We start from the raw sequence: 18,017 nt of genomic DNA on the forward strand, positions 1-18,017 counted from the left end.
CCTACTTCACTCCATGGCACGCGCGCACCGTGTGGGATCCGCAATAATACAGCATTACTAGATAAACATCGACAGCTAGCGACAGTAGTAAGTAATAAGAGACCCAGGGTCAGTTCTGCTCCCGCTCTCCTCAATTCACCCCGCTCAATACTGAACTGATGCTGTCATTACGATGTCCATGCCTCCTTCGTCCCTGCGCGTACCCTAGGCTTATCGCTCGTGCGCCAGCCTCGCGCCCGATGCTTTGCTTATTGCTAGCAGTCGCAGCGTCATCATAGCCATTGACCTCGATTTTCGCAGGCTTCGGCGTGCTTGCCGATTTTGAGCCTAGCCCTCCAAGGGCCCAACCTGCCTCTACGCCGCGACGCACACTCCACAACCATACCAGCCCAAAAACGGGAGTCGACACCAAAACATTCAGCACGGGGAACAGGTCCGGATATCGCGCCGGTGGCGTGAAAAGGGCCTCGAGGATGTGCAATAACACACATGTACTATGGACCCCCTATAAAACATCGCTTAGTATCATTCCATGGAGAAATGTGTCAAAGAGACGTACGAGAGCGAGGTACTGCAGGTAGGACTTCGATGGTATGCGGAATGGGTTATATCCAAGCAGGCGATTCCACAAGACTGTGAGCGCAACATACGGCACACCCAGCCCATCCCTTTGCAACAATGGCCACATGCTACATCATATGTCAGCTCAAGCCTATGTCATCGAAACTACCTCCAACAAACCTGAACATAGCGACATTGCTCGCCAGAGCGCCCACCTCCCGTGTCTCAGACCCCTCACCTGCGCCGGACAACAGTAGCGTGAGCGGCATCAACGGCAGGAGGATTGTCTTCTCGTGCACCTGGAACGAGAAGAGGAAGAAGGACATGGATGACGTGAGCAGCGCATATGGGAGCAGCGCCATGATCGGCGCCGGCTCCCTCACCGCTGCTTTCCTCACGTCGCCCGTGTCCTTGTCCCCCTTCATCGAGTCCACAGTCACAGGCTGAGGATTCAGCCTCCATCCGCTGTATAGCAGCCCTGCAGCACCGGGCAGAAATCCGAGCACAGTGAGTGCAGTCGCAAGGCGGACAAGTGCCTTAGGTCCGAGGCGCCTCCGCCATTTGATCAGCACGTCGCTCGCGCACCAGAAGTTTGCAACCTTGTCCTCAAACAGACCACGGTTGAATGGAAATATCCGCGTGATGGGATCGAGGATGGCTGCCAAAGGAGCAAGCGGTGGTAGGAAAGGAAGAAAGAGCACGAGAGTTGTTAGGCCGGTGACTACTGCCAAGTTGACAAAGTGTCTGGGACTGAGTAACCTTCAGTATGTTGGGCGCGCTGGGAAACGGGCGCGATTTCCTACCCGTGAACGGATCCGAGATACAAGCATTTCCCTAGGAGATACGAGCCGATAGCCGGTGCATAGTAGAGCGCCATTTGCTTGAATCCAAGACTTAAGACAAAAAAGAATGCACCAAGCAGATCACGGCCGGTAGCGAAACAATTCAAAGCAAGAAGAGTGAGTCCTATTAATGTATTAGGTATTGAGCAGAATAGAGTCTCTGCGACATACCCAACATGACCGAGTTATATTGGAAGTGACCGAAATCGACTACCAGCAGTGCGGGTTGGAGGAGCAAAGTGAGAAGAGCTGTTTCCTGCGCCCGAGGTCAAAAGATTAGACATGGGTAGCTGGCATATATATTTACCTGAGTCCGAAACGATCGGTTGGCGTGCCATGCGCGCACGAAGAGCAAGAGAGCGGGAAGATACACGAGTGTGTCTAGTATGAGCACGGTCGTACGCATGTATACTTTGCTGCCTTCGCTCTCGATCCCACGCGACGCGTCGAGCGCAAACCAAGCTGGGTTTATCCAAGACCCTCTGCATGCCACTGCCCGTCAGTACGCGCGAGCTCCAGAAACGCACTAGAACATACACAACACCGCACAGCCACGAGACGTATGCAGTAAGTGGTGGATAGTCGAGGCCCCAATACTGCAGGTCATATTTGTACCACTCGCGCACAGGAAGATGGATGGTGAGCTCCATCCAGTGCCGCTGGGCTTCGTAGTCCCCGTACATAGGCGGCGTACCCTGTCCTAAGCACCTTGTCCAGTGAACCTCCAGACCGATCGCGAAAGCAGCGCGACTAACCAGAATACGAGCTCAGCCCGACGGCCCACTTCGCCCCCACGGATCCGAGGACCGCACACGGGACGACCCAGGACTTCATGCCGTGCTTGTGCATCCAGCGAACCCACCGGCGCGCCATGCCACCATGCTCGTGCTCTGCCTTGCGCTCCGCGCGTGCAGCGTTCAACGGCGCGCTCTGTTCCATAAGGGAGCCGAAGCTGATCCGGTGGCTCAGACGGCGGCGTGCGGCGCTAGGACTCAGACCACCTGAGCTCAGTGAGAAGGGTGACACGGGACGCGACGAGGACACAGAAAGGGTTGGAGACCCGAGCCAGTCTTGGCTCTCAGCGGCTTGCAGGATGTGGTGTCTTCGCGGGATTGGGGCAAGTATCTCCTGTTCCGGCCTAAGAACGCGTCGTATTCGGATTACCCTTGTACTAACAGGATGATCATGATGGCGTACCCATTATAGATGACGTTCGCTGCTTGCGGAGGACGGTTATAAGGGACGGGCGTTCTCAAGCGCAAGGGCCGACTTGTGACCGAGGACGACTGAGAGGAAAACGAGGTGGTGTGTTTACGCGTTCGATGCGGTTTTGAGGAGGATGAAGACCCTTCTGGGGGTAAATGAGTAGACGACTCCTCCATGTAGTGCCAGTCAGTGTTGTTTGTGGTAGAAGCAAGCAGATAAGCGCCTTCGCGAAACAAGGTTAACAAGTAATAGACTTTCCTTTGACAGCAACTCTTACTTATGCATATAAATGCCATTATAAGTACTAGTAAGCTTTGTAAGCAAATATAGGGATGACGCTTTCAGATTCCTGCTGCTAGGAGGCCTCTTCCTCAGCCCCATTACAGCAACGTGAACATGGGTATGATGCTTCCCCCACGAGACTCGCCCGCCGAGCAAGTTCGCACTTTGATGGCCCGTAAGGAGAACATAGAAGCAGAGCTCGACGCGCAGCTGTCCATTCTGCAAGCTAATTCCTCCACCATGAGCTCGCCCCTCGTTGACCCAGAAGGGTTTCCTCGCGCGGACATTGATGTATGGGCCGTCCGGCATGCGCGTGTGCGCATCATTGAGCTCCGGAACGATCTCAGTGCGCTCAGGGACATAATCATGGTCGCCCTGCAAAATGTGTACGATCCTGCGGCAGTCGTGAAGACGGAGCGGTCTCCTGCACAAGAAGCTCCAGCACCCACAGATGGCGGTTCCTTGCGTCCGTTTGCAAAGGTGAACGGTGTGGCCCCAAATAGCCCTGCTGCAGTCGCAGTAAGTGCGCCTACCGAAGACGTTCTTACAATCGCTCTAACTGCATGTTAACATAGGGTCTCATAAGAGACGACCTCATCCTCTCTTTCGGCTCATTAGTACATTCTTCCTTTACCGCATCCTCCCTCCAGCCCTTGGCAGAGCTTGTCGCAGCACAAGAAGGGGTGCGTCCAATCTTAGCACATCCTCTCCGGCGTAAGAATGATGTATTTGGTTCGCAATTGTAGAGCGAACTCTCCGTGCAGGTGCTGCGAGCTCCAGGACAGACCGTCACATTGACATTTGTACCTCGGAGCGGCTGGGGAGGAAGAGGACTGCTAGGGTGAGTTGGCTCATGATGTTTCACGATTATCGTGTCTTCTGACAGCATCTCTAGATGTCACATTGTCCCTTACACAAATCAGTAGATGCAAATGGTACATGCTGTTCTACGTTCGTCTCCTCGATTATAATTATGTATGTCTCCCAGTGTACAAGTGTGTATCAATAGTCATGATTGGCACATATGGTTGATCGCCATGTATCTCCTAGTCACCCTGCGACCTATAGCGAATATGCAAGACTTATATTCGGTATTGATATGTAGACTGAGCCATAAGATGTCCTACGTTCCGTCGGGAGCCATCGGGCAACTCCTTCAAAAATGCCCCCGCTTATTTTCATCAGTTCAACGCTTCTCTGGCGGCCGTTGCCTGCGGGATCATCAGCATCCGCCGTGAGTTGGAAGAAGCGCGTTGAGGCGAATGTGAGCTTGCTCTAGTACATCTTATGCAATGCCGCATGTACGGACGAGTTGTAGTTGAATTGAACGCGCATCCATGAAGCGGGGCGTGTGGCCCGCCGGCACCTCGAGCACAGCACGGCTCATTAGGCTTGCGATGTACGCATACCCACTAAGAACGCGCCGCCGGTCTCGCCATCCGTGGTGACGCGAAGGATAATATTCGCTGCGACCCCATATTACAATGCATACAAAGATCGCTCCACCATGCTTTCCTTCCGCGGCGTGCAGGTGGCAAGCCTTCGTGTTCTGGAGGAAGTCACCGACATCGCTGTAGTAATCAGGGATGTTATTAACTTCCACCACGTTTGAGTTCAATTGCCATAGTCATTGAACTCGATCGCACCATAAACGAGAACGCAGCCCTTGCAATTTCAAGGATAGGACATCCGACGATAGAGGAAATTCAGAACACTTGAGTAACATGATGAAACTGTTCCGCAGGGATGCAGCCCTGTGAATCGAGCGTCCAGGAACCTTGCACTAGCCTTTCTACGGGAGTGACGATCCACTGGCGACGGACGCGGCACGACAGTACACGTCGCATCGTAGCCAGGATACCATCCTCCGACCATCAAAAAGGGCGCTCTGTTGCAGGCTGCCTAGGGAAGACTAACTGTTTGTGGACGAGAGCCGGCTGAGCTTTCTCGTCTGCAGGAGCTTGTGGCGCCATTGGGAGCAGGCCACCCACGTATGGTCTTTCATAAAGCGATTGGGGCATTTCACACTCGATTGGCGCAAGCTGAGCCTCTTACGACGATAAGCGATATGGTCACAATTTCTGTCAAGCCCATATGGCTACAGCTACGGTGCGTAGTCTATGCCATCTGTACACCCCGACTGCACGTACACATCGGAATGACGTGGCACTGAGCGCACGGACCCGACAGGAACATGAATCATGATAAATTTGAGTGCACTGTGAACACCTACATACCTGTTTTATTTACAGGAGGGTAGGTTCTAGCCTTCTAGAATATTTGTTGTCTCCTGTAGGCAGACTTTAAACATTGTCCTTATTTTGTATTGGGACGACGACACAAAATAAAGGAGTATTTGTGAGTCGGAGCGATATGGCTAATGTCCACACAGCCATTAAATCGGCGGTACGTGAGCCGCGATTAGTAGAGGTGGAGGGTATCGATGTAACTTTGTTAGCAGCGTTTAGGAACAAGTTGAACTCGGATAATAATGATGTACGGCGGCAGTACGCAGGCAGTTATGTAACAAGACAAAATACAAGCATCGATGCGGGTCAGTTAGGGGCGTTTCTATGTCTGTATCGTAGACTTGAGACAAAGAGTCTACAGCAACATGGCGCAGCTGGAAGCGCGCGGGGCTCATAACCCCGAGGTCACTCGATCGAAACGAGTTGTTGCTATATAGGGAGTTGAGTACTCATTTTATTCTTCAGATTCTCTTGAGATATTGATTCTTGATTGTAACACAGTTTGCACTGCCCAAATGTTGGCATTACTGAATTACTTTTCTACTGAGCCGCGACAATGAGAACATCGATGAGTCTGCCAATAGAACTCATGTCGACGCTGTCCAATTTGTGTCATCGTTCGACATGCCTGCCAATAAGACGCAGCATTTGATGAGTATAAAAAGCGGGGCAGAGGGTACTGTATATCATGTTGTTAAGTACAAGAAAAGGATACTGTGGGACATTATATCACCTGAGTCTCATGAGGAGTAATACCGCACACAAGCGCGTAACGCATTCGGCTTTGAGCAAAACACGTTGCGACGGAGCTGATTCTATAAACGTCCACGACAGAAAGGTGAACGATGAAGTGGTGATCCCAGCTCTGACGATTCCTGCCCAGCTTGGGAGATGCCGTATGTAATACGGTAGTTGTCTTCGAGCCGTGATTCAGGAGAGTGTCGAGCCCTCTGCACATCGCGTGCGACCTCCTCCAGGCCGTGTTCCTCGACCCACTTTATAAAAACGTCCGCATCTGTGCCACGAGTTTCTTCTTGTGCGTTGAATGCCCATATAGCGTGCTCAAGAAGACACAAACTCGACGCGACGTGACAAAAAAGGAAGAGCGCAGGGCGGGGGCTAGAGGTGGCATGGGGACCGCATATACGGCTACGAGGTCGCTTAGTGCCGCCTGTACAATCATAAGAGGAAAGGAAATAGTGGAGCGCAAGCAGGCGGGACATGATGCAAGCACACGGTCTGCCCACTAACTCAACTGTTGGTATGCTGAGACCTTAGTACAAGGGAAGCAGACTTACGGAAATGAAGGCCTTCAGAGCGGTTGACTTCTTGACAGCCCTGACGAGATCCAGAGACAACACAGTGATGGTACCTTCCCAGATCTTCTCGACCAACGCGTCCTGGATCATTTTGCAACGGGGACACTGGGTCGGCTAATGCCATGCGATGCCCATAACGCTCATTATGACGCACCTGCCAATCTCGTTCTCTGACATGTAGCCAGCCCCTCCGAGGGCCGCCATGCATTCTTCCATAGCGGTGCACGCCTTCTCGGCCGCGAACGCCTTGATGGCCGGTGTCAGGAGCCGTAGCCGCAGTGCCTCCTCTTCGTGGGCGACGCCACACTCCGTCTTTCCCAGCAGGCTGATGGTGCCGAATAACATATGCACGAGCGCGCGGTACAGCACCGAGACCTTTGCGAGCTCGGCTACATGCAACGGCGTGTCCTTCAGCAGCTGTGCGCCGCCCTTGATCGCGCGTACTCTCGAATACGCGGTCACTATCGCCAGGCATCTGCGGAGACTTCCGACAGACGTTGTCGCCGAATGCAGGCGGGTGATGTTGAGAACAGGGGTGATGAGCTTGACTCCCTGGCCAGGCTCGCCGATGAGGTACCCCTCGGCGCCCTCCAGCGACAGCTCGGCCGTTGGCAGAGCCTGCGTTCCAACCTTGTTTTTGAGCCGATGGACGAAGACGTTGTTACTTGTTGACGGCGGGCGTGGAGCGCCAGGCTCGCGGAACATTGGGAGACGCAGAGGGACCAGGAACAACGATAGCGCGCGGGAGCCGTCTGCCTGAGAGCCCGTCCGGGCTAGAGCGAGCGCAAAGTTGCTATCAGTCGCGCTCGAGAACCATTTGAACCTGTCAAGCGTGTACTTCTGTCCGTAGTGACTAGGCGTGGTGGAGGCTGTTTCGGGGACGGGAGACGCTAGTGTTTCCGTCAGAGATACGTCTGAGCCTCCGGCGCGCTGTTGACTGTGAGATGATTATGATCATTGAAGGCGTCAATTACTAACCTCTGTCATCCACTGTCCCGCTGTGAACGCCTGGGAAGGATCGCGACTTAAGTACAAGAGATCAGCCCGGCAGCTACCCGACATGTGCAGCGCCCAGTGGATACCTTGCGAGGCGAGGAAGGACATCTCTTTTCAGAAGCATATCACCTACGAGTTCTATAACTGTGCAAACGACATTGAGCTCTGGCATTACTCAGTCATGATTGTACATAACCCACCCCGGGCACAACCATCTGTCATGCTCATTGGACAATTGATCTATGTAGGACGTGTCATTCTCATCGTTACGAATGATGTGGCCATTAGCAATGTCACATACCACTTGCGAGTCGCCTATAGCAAGCAAGATCTTTGCGAATCCATGTGCACGACTGAATTCTCGATTTCTCCGTTCGTAAAATATGCCTACAATGCCTTCTTCTTGGAATAATGCTTTCAGGCCGCGCCAACCCTCGGAGGTCTGCAATTCATCTACGCGCTGTCCCCATTGGTTATACTGTACCAGTCGAGGGGGTTCAACAAGCTGACTCAAAACCCTCATTCCTATTCATTCTGATTAGCAGGCCCCATTTGATAGCGGTTCAAACTTACGAGTCTCCACGATATCACCGAAGTGTATAAGATCCGCCTCGACATCTTGAAGAACGGTCGGAGGAAAGAGCCGTTTCAGAAGGCCCGGCAGAGCAGGGTCTGTCGTGTACGGATGTCCTTCCACGAATGAAGCCTGGAGACATTAGGAGGCCGTGGGAGTGATAATGGCATCGCTCACAGGCTGGAAACCCTGTTCGATGCGCATCGTATCTACTACCAGGTATGACACGAATATTCAACTCCAATAATGTGAAGCCCGTCCATGACAATCAAGGCGGCCTCGCAGCGGATGAAGTTGCGCAGAACAAAGAGCATGACACCTGGACGCCCACCCGAAATCTCCCATTGAGGAGGAGGATTGGCGCAGCAGGTAGCATGACCATCGTAAGTCTTCCGGAGCGCCTCAGAGTTGTCTTCTGACCAAAACTGAGATCCGGCGATCGTGATCGAGACAATCGGTGCAATACAAATACGGCGTCTCCCAATTTCGTTTAACGTGTTGCCGTCAATGCATTGTTTCCGGAAAATGTATGCCAATAGCGAACATAGGCGTTGGACTCATATGTATGATAAGTCATTACAGAAGCTTTAAGATCTATGTATGGCCCCAAACCTGGGCGCCCATGTCGCTCATGGATTTCGATGATTATCTACACAAGTACTCGTGTTCTACATTCTTCAGTTCGCACAGCGAATCTATCGTGCAGCCACTCTGGGAAAATAGATACCAACAGTAGGTCTAGGTCTAGATTATTGTCCGAGATGACTCAAGAATCCCAGATTGCGCCAAAAGCAGGTATGCCACGGCTCATCATACCATATACCACCTTCTCCGTCAAAGGCTGATTGGAGATGATGACCACAGCTTCTGCATTAAACTCGCGCACCATGCGATATGTAAGCTTCACAAGATCAGGCCTTCCGTGTTCACGCGTGTCTGGACAGGTGTCAGATCAGCCGGCAACCCGTCTCTGATGTGCACCATGACGTACCATATATCACGGACTGCGGAGCAGCTTCGAGCAGCGAGTCCACCAATTTATCCCCGAACGTCTTGCGCACCGCGGGGGCCGTCCACAGCAACTGGATCTCGGTGCGTTTGGCAAAGACAACGGGCGCGATGGGTCCGATGCCACTCCCTGTCGCGACCATGACCACCCGTCGGAAGAGCGGCGTCACTCTGACGACACCGTAGCACGGAATACCTCGGATCCATATCTTGTCTGGCGGGTTGCCGATCTGCTTCTTAGTCCAGTCGCCCGCTCTGGAAACAACAGCAGAGTAGCCCTTCTTGCCAGGCTCGGATATAGTCGCGAACGAGTGCCATTCGAGCAGTGGGTCCAGCGACATGCGCGTGAAGTGTCCCGGGTGGGTGTCAACTGAGCGAACAGCTGTCTCAGAGTTGATGCTACCGCCGAGTAACTGAGCACGCACCGTAATCAAAGTGGAGTCTGACACAGTGATCCGAGAGCACCTCTGAGCGCACAGGGACCTTGCGAAGGCGAAGCCAGGGCAGGATGATGGAACACGTCATGATCAAAACAAGCCAGAACGGCGCAGTGTGTACAACAGCATAGCCAAGCTTCTCTCCCGGTGCGCGATAGTCGCTCGTGAGAAGGACGACCTATCATGAGAAACGTTAGCCTCTGTCATACAAATGGAACAAATGTTAGGCCCACCTGTGCCCACACAAGAGCAACTGCAAGCCATCCAGCAAACCGATGGATAATTTCGAATGCATCATGATGGTCGACACGAAATTTGGGATAGGCGAATATAACCATAGCAAGGAGGAGTGCCAAGATGACATAAGAGACTGCAAGCGTAGGGACAGTGACCTGCATGAGGAGTGATTAACGCTTGTTCTGACGTCCTGCTGTGAGAGACCCACGTTCTCCTTCTTGATGAACTCTCTAGTCGCCTGCGCGACGAATAGGACCAGCCATACGGTTCCGCTGACTCCGGCCCCCGAGTGAACTACCGAAGACGCGTTAGAGTACAGATATGGATAACGTTGCAAGCACAGACTCACTTCCACCTATGGAGTAGACTCTTGCAAGGATACGTCTAATCCACAATGGCCAACTAGGGACACGGTGAGTGCAGGATCGTAAATATAGTACCCGGCACCTACGACTGTGGAGCCAAGCAAGCAACGGTAAAGAAAGCATTTATCACGTAGTCCTGCCGCATCAAAATCGCGGTGAAGAGATTCCCAATAACGACCTTGCCAAGCTGGTTCGCGTTCGCGCCCTTGACGCAGTACCAGATGAAAATGCCCATGTTCGTCGCGAACACGATACCGAATAGCCTGCGGTAAAGCGACATGATTTGGAAGCGTAGGTTGCGCACGAGCCAGCCCTGCGTCTTCTCTGGCAAGACGTCGTCCTCAAATCCTTGCCATACCTCGCCCTTCTCGTTCATGGAAGAGGTATCGCTCCTCCTGTCGGATATGGAGGGCGGCGCGGTCGTAACCTGCACGACCGCCTGCGTGAGGTCGACGACCTTGGACTTCGTCTGGATCTGGTAGATCGGTTCCGGGGAAGCGAGCTTCTCGCTGCTACCCCTCGGCGTCTCATCGACGGCGAGCTGAGGTTTCTCCTCGGCAATAGAAGAAGACGAAGATGCCATGATTCGAGATGGAGTAGAAGAGAGAGAGCTGGCGCAGAAGGATACGAGGAGCACTTCGAATGCTGGAGAGGACTACACACTGATGTCCTCATGATATACGAAGTCATGGACAGCAAGAAACAAATATACCAAACCACCTCGATCCGGTGCCCGGACGAGCGACGCGACAGGTGCACTTGTCAACAAGTCACGACCACTGCAGACACACTGAGAGTGAGAGAGCGCCGACACCAGTCAAAGCACACTTATGCGAATCGGGCGTCACAACCGCGCAGGCGGACGTCCGTTCAGAATGATGCGCCGACCATGTACCGGCTTCTCTGCGTACAAAGCCTGGAAGGCCTTCATGATTGTACCGCCCCATAGAGCATCAAGCGCAGGAACGGAGATGATAACTTACAAGATGAAATGCAGAACTCAGGCAGAGCACCACTCATTGCATACGTTCTTTGCCATTGTCTGCCGCCGACATAGGGAGGTGCGCTGCTTGTTTTCTGTTCGGAGTCCAATAATGTTCAATACGCCTTCAGGAACATACCGTTTGCAGTGGTCAGGGACACCGTGTCCATCCAGCGCGCTCCGGAGAGTGCACGGGCTTTGCAACTTACCGGCGCTCTTGGCATGGAAGCCAAACCGCCGATCGCAAACTCTCCGTAGCTGTGCCAATGCAGTATATCAACGACATCGGGAGATTTGCAAGTTCCTCGTTGGATGTAAGGCTGCTCGCGACTTGAAGATGAATTATTCTAGAGGAGAAGGCTTGTATGTGGAAGTGCTTCGGCCGAATCTCCTCATGGCCGTAAGCATACTCTAAGAGAAAATATACTCCTCCGATAGTCAAGACAGGTTGGTGATTGAGTGGTGGTCGGCAGGAGATCTGTGCCGCGGAAGGGAGACGCGCGTCAAGCCTCAATGAATCTCAAACCTCAGATCTGTCATTGAGAGTTCATTCAGTCCGCTTGATATCGCTATTACTCTGTCCCACGCACCTTGTTATCGGTACCGGGCTAGCTACAATAGCTAATCCAGGTAGATTCTTTATCTGAACCAGCGTTTGGGAGCTGCCAGTATGCGCTCAATCTTGTCTGTTTCTGTAGACTCAAACTGATGTGCTCCAATCCGTCGAGTTCAGACGGACCCTTCGAGATCCTCGAGAGGAACCCTTGGGCTGTGCGAGAAGATATCAAGATACCTACGCATCACGCCAGTTCAGACATCCTTACCGCTCGTACGTGTCAAAACCCGCGTATCAGCTACACGTTTAAACTTGGCAGTGGGTCATTGCGGTTGTATAGCGGGCATTGTTGCAGGGTTGCAACGTGGCTCGAATAGTACACCCCATGCGAGTTATATTACACAGACCTTGATAATGAATTTGCACCGCACGGAGCCCGAAGCCTGTACGCAGATGCACATGCCTCGTCGTCTGCATTACAACAGGTATAAGATTCTGTCAATAGTCCTGTTAGTGTGCGCCTTGCGGTATTTGTATATTGATATCTTGTGATTTCATATACGTAGCGTAATAGACTGACAAGAAAGCAGCGTGCAGGGCGAGGCCTGCTCTGTAGATGAAAGAGGTGGCAGATTCGTGAGTATTTCTGAATACAGGCTCAAACGGGATGCCGCTGCGGATGTGCGACGATAAGTGAAAAACAGGATAACACTATACCATACAGAGACAATGACGGGCCTCTTCCCATCACTGAGACACGACAGACGCGCGGCACTGTGCACGGAGCCCGGTTGCCGGTTCCTTGAGATTTGTACATGTCGTACCAATTCTGCCGCTCAGTTGCTCTGAAGGTAACGTGGTAATGACATGCATATGTCAGTCGGATCGCGCAGTTTTTCTTAAAGACTGTACCTGTGTAGTAGTGTACACGTATGACGCTCGAGAGGGTATTCATTGGAATAGAGGTGAGTGAGGGCATTCATAATCTCGTAGACGAGGGAAGTGGACTTGAAAGCAGAGGCAGGACGCGACGCGACGCGTCTCTGTATGCACGTGATGTGTCGCGATCGCGCTTCCGATCGTGTCCGCCTGCCACCCACCAGCGCCCTCGCTGAGGCGTCACATCTTGGACAAGGCTTGCCCTCTCTTATCGTGTACTTTGCACAGATGGCAGCTTGTATGCGCTTTACCAGACGCGTTAGTCTCACTATACCACCTTGAAATGATGACATATCGTGGATCTGAAACAGTGCTGTTAGGTCTGGAAGTCATTCGTAGACAACAAGGGTGCGCCCCAAGTCTCTATCTTGTCGAGAACTGTAGTCTGAGCTGGTCTGTGGACGTGTGTTTACTGTTGACATGCGCATGCAGGACACGACCAGCAGTGCTTCCCTAATGTACGCTTGGGCGTTCCAACAGTCAGACGTCTGCCTCGCACGTGAAGCTGAGTACAGTTGACTAACAGCTCAAGATCCTCGAGGCGAAGCCTGGCCTCCTCCGCGCGTCGCTCAAGATCGAACCCTACAACTGTACGCATCCTTCTAGGCTGAAGCCTTATCGAAATGACTTGCTGCTGATGGAATGTTTCCCCCCATGATGGACCAGTGAACCGGGTCGGAGTGAGAATGCATGGTCTGCATAGCACAGCTCGGCGGTAACTGAGGAGTGGTTTGTTCCAGACGGTCCATGGCGGCCTTATCATGTCCTTGACTGATACTGCGGGCTCGCTGGCGGTGGCGACAAAGGGTCAATTCCTGACAGGTGTGTCTGTCGACATCGGCACATCATTCGTAAAGCCGGGGGGCCGCGCCGGTGACGAGCTTACCGTCAGCGCTGTTGTAACGGGGATGGGTTGGTCTCCATCTGTACGTCATTTGCTATGCGCCCAGCTGATCATTGAGAATTGACAGGGCGTTCGCTTGCATACACGCGCGTCGAGTTCGTCAACGCGGCCGGACAGCTTGCAGCCTATGGTCGTAAGCAATATCGTATCTCTCAAGATATCGCCGAGACTCATTGTCCCCGCCTGTATCACAGATCATACCAAGTACATCGGCAAGTCTGCAGGGCATGAGGTTTGTTCTCACGCCCATTCGCCGTGTCTTGGTTTACAGTAACGGCTCCTAGAACGACGTCAAATTCTCCGACGATGGCGAGACAGTCATCGAGGGCAAGGACGTCGATGTCGACTAGATGCCAGGGAATGACGCTATCTAATGGATGTGCTACATCTGTATGTGGGCCTGGATAGAAGTTCTTCCGTAAAGAAACCCGCATACTGCCTACCCCCTTGGAATTATCGTGGGTGAGTTCGCTGCTGGAACGGCATTGTGTTACCCAGAATGGACCATTGGCATCATACTGGGACGAGCCGGCCCCCTAGCTTCGCTTCGGGAACAATGTCGCGCTTCGTGCAGTAGATGCGCCGCGGACGCAATCTGCAAGAACGCCTTGACTCGGGAGTTCTTCCGTGACATAGTAATCGCCCTCCATCTTTACAGGCGAAACGGGGCAGAACCTCTGCTTCTAGCTCGGTGGTGCGCGAACGCGCGCGCCTCGCGCAATTGGGGACGTGCAAGTAAGCAAACCATGCGAGAACGTGACTAGAACTCCTTGAAGCATCGCGAGGCGTAGATCTCAGTGGAGGGCCGTACCTGAAGGCCTGACGTCTGATACACCACTCCGTACCGTGTCGGACTCAAGCTCCCTATCGATGCCTAGGCCAGACATCTCCGCCCGAGCCTGAGCTCGGCTCCATCCATACACCGACCAAGCACTGAGGGTTCGAGGACCGCCACCGGCGAGATGCTTTGTCCTGACGTTGGCCTATGACCTATGGAAGCGCCCCGGAGCCGGACCTATCGGAGCACACATTGAGCCTTAGTATCGCCGCACCGCTCACGACCCTGCAGAACGTCACCGCCAAAAAGCTGAGCGTCAAACCCACACCCGAAAGGAGACTCATTTGCATGTCGCTGGCATTCTAGCGGGACGGGCTTGAGCCGGTCCGCGGGAGTAAACCTGTGTTGGGATCTGTGTGAAGATTGCGAGTGCTATCTCTGGCCTGATAGAGGAGAGCAATCTGAGACACGGTGGGTTCTGCTGGTGCAGCGGCGACTCCACTCCGCACGACGTCGGATACGTGTGGGAACATCATAGTCTATAACGCAGGGTAATGCTACTGAGTACCAATAATACATACACGGATCCTTTTACGTTAAATATCCCCGAACAGACGTTTTCTGGGATGCATAGTCAGTGATAGGGTAGAAGGCGCGTTAGGAGGACGTACAGTGTGTCAGGAGCGTCGCTCAGTATTGTTGGGCCGCCGATCATCTCCCGCGTCCACACGTCCCTGACGAACCACCCAATGTGGCCCACCGCACACCCCATGAGGTCACCAGCCGCTGCTCGCCAGGTGCCATTCAACATCCATGCGAGCCCAACAAGAGCCAGAGGCAAGTATGGAGCGGTGATCGTGATGAGACCGAATAGCGATATTGGTGTATTGGGGTGGCGCCGAGACCACAGGTAGATGGGGACGAAAGCCAGCGGCGAAGAGAGGAATGGCAGGTTCACGAGTGGTGAGAGAGCCTGCAAGGGGGGTACGCTGAGATATGAATCGAGTAGGCCTGGTAATGCGACATACCAGGAGCATCAGAGAGGAGAGGAATAACAGCCAGAAGTAATCTGCCTTCCGGTTAGCAAATGATGATTCCTCCAACATTCGACTGTATCTCATGCTGTCAAAGTAAGGATCCCGTTGAGCGAAAACACATAAAGATGCAGAGGTCCACACCCTTACAAGAAGAACATGTGGAACACGAAGTCCAGCGAGATTGTGCCGAAGTAGAAGAATGTGGTCAATGCTCGCCATGGCTGTAGGCACAAAGTCAGACGAGCCCCCCCCCTCTAGCTGCTTATGAGCTCACTTGTGCATTCGTGAAGGCCGCCTTGAAACTGAAGTAAAGCTGCAACGGGGTTACTAATTGGCATTGCTGCCCCGCACAGAGGCGTCAGTGAGACCGAGATAATGCCATAATAGAGATTTACTCACCACCGCCAGGCTCATTAACACAGACAGCACAAGCCACCCTCTCGTGATTGGTGGTATTTGGGTGACCCAGGCCTCAATACCTACCGGCATGTCGAGATGTGATATAGTCGGTGGCGAGAGCAAGCGTAGGTGCAGCTCACCACTGCCCGATCGGTCCAACGTGTCCGCCCGTCGGCACGTGGTAATCCCGACTTGCTCGGAGAATATCCGGCTTAGAGCTACACTCACTTCTGTTACTTTTGCTCCCTTACGCACAATATTTGTCCCACGAGCTTTATACATCCAGACACTGGAGTGAAGGTGATGATTAACGCGGCGTTTCGCAGCCTATGAAGTCGGTACGAATCAACAGAGGTTACATACAGCCAGGGAAGAGACATGCTACAAGTTGCGTCGTGGAAACACGAGATAGTAGTACAGGTCTGTCCTATACCTCATCATTCTACATGAAAGCACCGCGACTCCAACTGCGCACATGCTTGAAATCTACAGTTGATCCCTGCCGGCGCAGTCTCTCCAGACCTTTCAAAACTGGCTGGCTCGGTCCACCCTCACGATCGTCTATACTCTGTTCCTGGTGACCGCGTTTCCCCTGCAACGCCCTCTTGGCAGCCATCGACAGCATGCAGATTGCAGACACCCCGACCATTAGCATCTGCGGGAAGAAGCCAATGCTATCTGTGTCCTTGTCAGGAAGCCCTGTACCCAAGTCTGGTATTGACGTACCAAGCAGAACACCTGATGCAGCACAATCCCGCTGTTAGTATTATATAGATTGTTATCATAGAACCTCACCATCAAAGCCTGGGGCGTCAGGCATGGCATTCCTGAGCTGAGGAATGGCGAGGAGGGTGACTGCGACCAATCCCAGATACTGGAAGACAGACTGCTGATCGGCGCGCATCCACGCAAGCACCGTAAAGCCCATCGTGGCATGGGCGAGCATCCAGCTGACTCCGAAGAGCAACAGGGCGAACATGCGTGCCTCCGGAGGTCTTGTAATATTCAATTCAATGTCTCGACTCGGTGCGTTGATTGAATTCGATGTATTCACGTTGCTTTGCACGTCGGTGCGTGCGATGGCAAAGCTTGACGTAACCTTGAGCGTTGTAAGCGCGCTCAGCACGATAGGGTCACCATTCGTGGATGCCACGCGTAAGGTGGACGTGAGGTGGTAAGTGTCGAATGGATACAACCTTGCTTCGTGCACGTCCAGGACGTGATCGCTGTCGAATTGATACAAGTTCTGGATCCTGCGAGATACGTTCAAGAAGCGAACATTGGCGACGTAAGCAGGACTCACCCAAGCCTTCGTCCTGTTTTGTATACAATGGGAAAAAGATCGGGGTCATATGTTGCCGCGGCGTCGCTCTCGCTTGAGACCACAACCGCATTAGATTTGGTGTATTGAACCTCGGTCAGCAGCTCACCTGTCCACGAACACATTCATCGCGATTGATGGTATACCGCATTCGGTACTGCCATGGGTTCCCTCAGATCCAGATAGGACAAAACCTGGCCCACAGCCAATCATTGACCAGCGGATTGTAACCGAGGGCTCATCTACATCGACGTCGACATTGTCCCCAAGCAACACAATCTGTTCCGCAGAGTGAGCTGATTGCTCGTGCACTGGCAATGCCTCGCTGCACTCACACCGGGGTTATCCTTCGCAATGTTATCCAGAAACTCCTTGAAAGGGGGCTCGTCTTCGTCAGAGCCCACGAATGCGAACGAGATCGATACGATAAATATCAAGGAGAACCCGATAGCCATTCCGATGAGGAACATGGGTCCCAGTGGGCGTATGCCCGCCACCGTGACCAGTGCTGGCGCCCTGGACTTGGGTTGTTTCTTCTCCGGCTTTGTGCCGCCGAATCTGGCATGTCTGGACGACGCTTTGCTGCCTGCGTCCGACGGGGCTTGTACAAGACCAGTAGTAGAAAGGAAAGAGTGGCGTGTGGACATTCTGCACACGGAGCCTTGCAACGAATGTATGAGAGAGCGAGCTACCGCCGATGTCGCAAGTGGGAGCCAAAATGCACCTCATATATGCAATGCTGCGCGCATAGAAGCGAAGAGTACTTATGGCTTCCATTACGTGCAGCCTTTGAACCTGTGCAGGAAGCCTCTGCATCGCCAGCCAAGCCCTTCCTATAGCCGTTTTCCGTCAGAAATGGCACGTAATGTAATAGAAGGAGCAATGCCCGAGCACCGCTGTCGACCATATTCATCTGAGGTAGCAATGGCTCTGGCTGTGTGGCAAGGTCCGTCGCAGTGCAACACACTCGCGCGATACGAATGACGACACTCACTCCTACAATTTGTGGCGGCGTGATGCGCCTG

General features: G+C 53.1%; 7 protein-coding genes and 1 non-coding gene across 8 annotated transcripts; 3 read left to right on the top strand and 5 right to left on the bottom strand.

Moving 5' to 3' along the window:
* Positions 1 to 34: 34 nt before the first annotated feature.
* On the bottom strand, positions 35 to 2,252 carry POSPLADRAFT_1066978 (glycosyltransferase family 57 protein; the record flags this gene model as incomplete). Its single annotated transcript, XM_024482129.1, has 8 exons — positions 35 to 505; positions 560 to 689; positions 742 to 1,311; positions 1,365 to 1,527; positions 1,575 to 1,659; positions 1,711 to 1,885; positions 1,941 to 2,103; positions 2,159 to 2,252. 8 exons carry the CDS (start codon positions 2,250 to 2,252, stop codon positions 131 to 133), a joined length of 1,755 nt encoding a protein of 584 aa, XP_024336710.1. The 3' UTR covers positions 35 to 130.
* Positions 2,253 to 2,953: 701 nt separating this feature from the next.
* POSPLADRAFT_1066979 (hypothetical protein) lies at positions 2,954 to 4,503 on the top strand (the record flags this gene model as incomplete). Its single annotated transcript, XM_024482130.1, has 5 exons — positions 2,954 to 3,410; positions 3,467 to 3,574; positions 3,638 to 3,732; positions 4,010 to 4,125; positions 4,388 to 4,503. Exons 1-5 carry the CDS (start codon positions 3,006 to 3,008, stop codon positions 4,501 to 4,503), a joined length of 840 nt encoding a protein of 279 aa, XP_024336711.1. The 5' UTR covers positions 2,954 to 3,005.
* Positions 4,504 to 5,499: 996 nt separating this feature from the next.
* Positions 5,500 to 5,572, top strand: POSPLADRAFT_t109. Its single transcript has one exon. It is a non-coding gene; the product is annotated as a tRNA-Met (tRNA).
* A 565-nt stretch (positions 5,573 to 6,137) lies between these two features.
* Positions 6,138 to 8,233, bottom strand: POSPLADRAFT_1048372 (hypothetical protein; the record flags this gene model as incomplete). The annotated part of the gene is made up of 6 exons (XM_024479496.1): positions 6,138 to 6,311; positions 6,439 to 6,478; positions 6,614 to 7,396; positions 7,656 to 7,980; positions 8,029 to 8,161; positions 8,207 to 8,233. 6 exons carry the CDS (start codon positions 8,231 to 8,233, stop codon positions 6,138 to 6,140), a joined length of 1,482 nt encoding a protein of 493 aa, XP_024336712.1.
* A 398-nt stretch (positions 8,234 to 8,631) lies between these two features.
* Positions 8,632 to 10,504, bottom strand: POSPLADRAFT_1183625 (hypothetical protein). Its single transcript, XM_024489019.1, has 7 exons — positions 10,163 to 10,504; positions 10,061 to 10,113; positions 9,920 to 10,005; positions 9,708 to 9,866; positions 9,463 to 9,652; positions 9,021 to 9,407; positions 8,632 to 8,965 (listed from the first exon to the last, which is right to left on the bottom strand). Exons 1-7 carry the CDS (start codon positions 10,450 to 10,452, stop codon positions 8,796 to 8,798), a joined length of 1,335 nt encoding a protein of 444 aa, XP_024336713.1. The 5' UTR covers positions 10,453 to 10,504; the 3' UTR covers positions 8,632 to 8,795.
* Positions 10,505 to 12,766: 2,262 nt separating this feature from the next.
* On the top strand, positions 12,767 to 13,881 carry POSPLADRAFT_1075380 (hypothetical protein). The gene is made up of 9 exons (XM_024482807.1): positions 12,767 to 12,811; positions 12,874 to 12,901; positions 12,986 to 13,011; positions 13,080 to 13,143; positions 13,220 to 13,233; positions 13,294 to 13,465; positions 13,525 to 13,590; positions 13,652 to 13,689; positions 13,742 to 13,881. Exons 1-9 carry the CDS (start codon positions 12,782 to 12,784, stop codon positions 13,805 to 13,807), a joined length of 504 nt encoding a protein of 167 aa, XP_024336714.1. The 5' UTR covers positions 12,767 to 12,781; the 3' UTR covers positions 13,808 to 13,881.
* Positions 13,882 to 14,755: 874 nt separating this feature from the next.
* Positions 14,756 to 15,787, bottom strand: POSPLADRAFT_1172188 (hypothetical protein). Its single transcript, XM_024488171.1, has 6 exons — positions 15,672 to 15,787; positions 15,547 to 15,612; positions 15,420 to 15,493; positions 15,264 to 15,357; positions 14,907 to 15,208; positions 14,756 to 14,856 (listed from the first exon to the last, which is right to left on the bottom strand). Exons 1-6 carry the CDS (start codon positions 15,759 to 15,761, stop codon positions 14,832 to 14,834), a joined length of 651 nt encoding a protein of 216 aa, XP_024336715.1. The 5' UTR covers positions 15,762 to 15,787; the 3' UTR covers positions 14,756 to 14,831.
* Positions 15,788 to 15,968: 181 nt separating this feature from the next.
* Positions 15,969 to 17,680, bottom strand: POSPLADRAFT_1040825 (hypothetical protein). The gene is made up of 6 exons (XM_024477810.1): positions 17,328 to 17,680; positions 17,102 to 17,271; positions 16,975 to 17,046; positions 16,467 to 16,924; positions 16,398 to 16,409; positions 15,969 to 16,349 (listed from the first exon to the last, which is right to left on the bottom strand). The coding sequence occupies exons 1-6, from the start codon at positions 17,637 to 17,639 to the stop codon at positions 16,114 to 16,116; spliced, it is 1,260 nt and encodes a 419-aa protein (XP_024336716.1). The 5' UTR covers positions 17,640 to 17,680; the 3' UTR covers positions 15,969 to 16,113.
* Between the last annotated feature and the right edge of the window lie 337 nt (positions 17,681 to 18,017).

The sequence above is a fragment of the Postia placenta genome, assembly GCF_002117355.1.
Source record: "Postia placenta MAD-698-R-SB12 unplaced genomic scaffold POSPLAscaffold_11, whole genome shotgun sequence".
NCBI classification, from domain to species: Eukaryota; Fungi; Basidiomycota; class Agaricomycetes; order Polyporales; family Adustoporiaceae; genus Rhodonia; species Rhodonia placenta.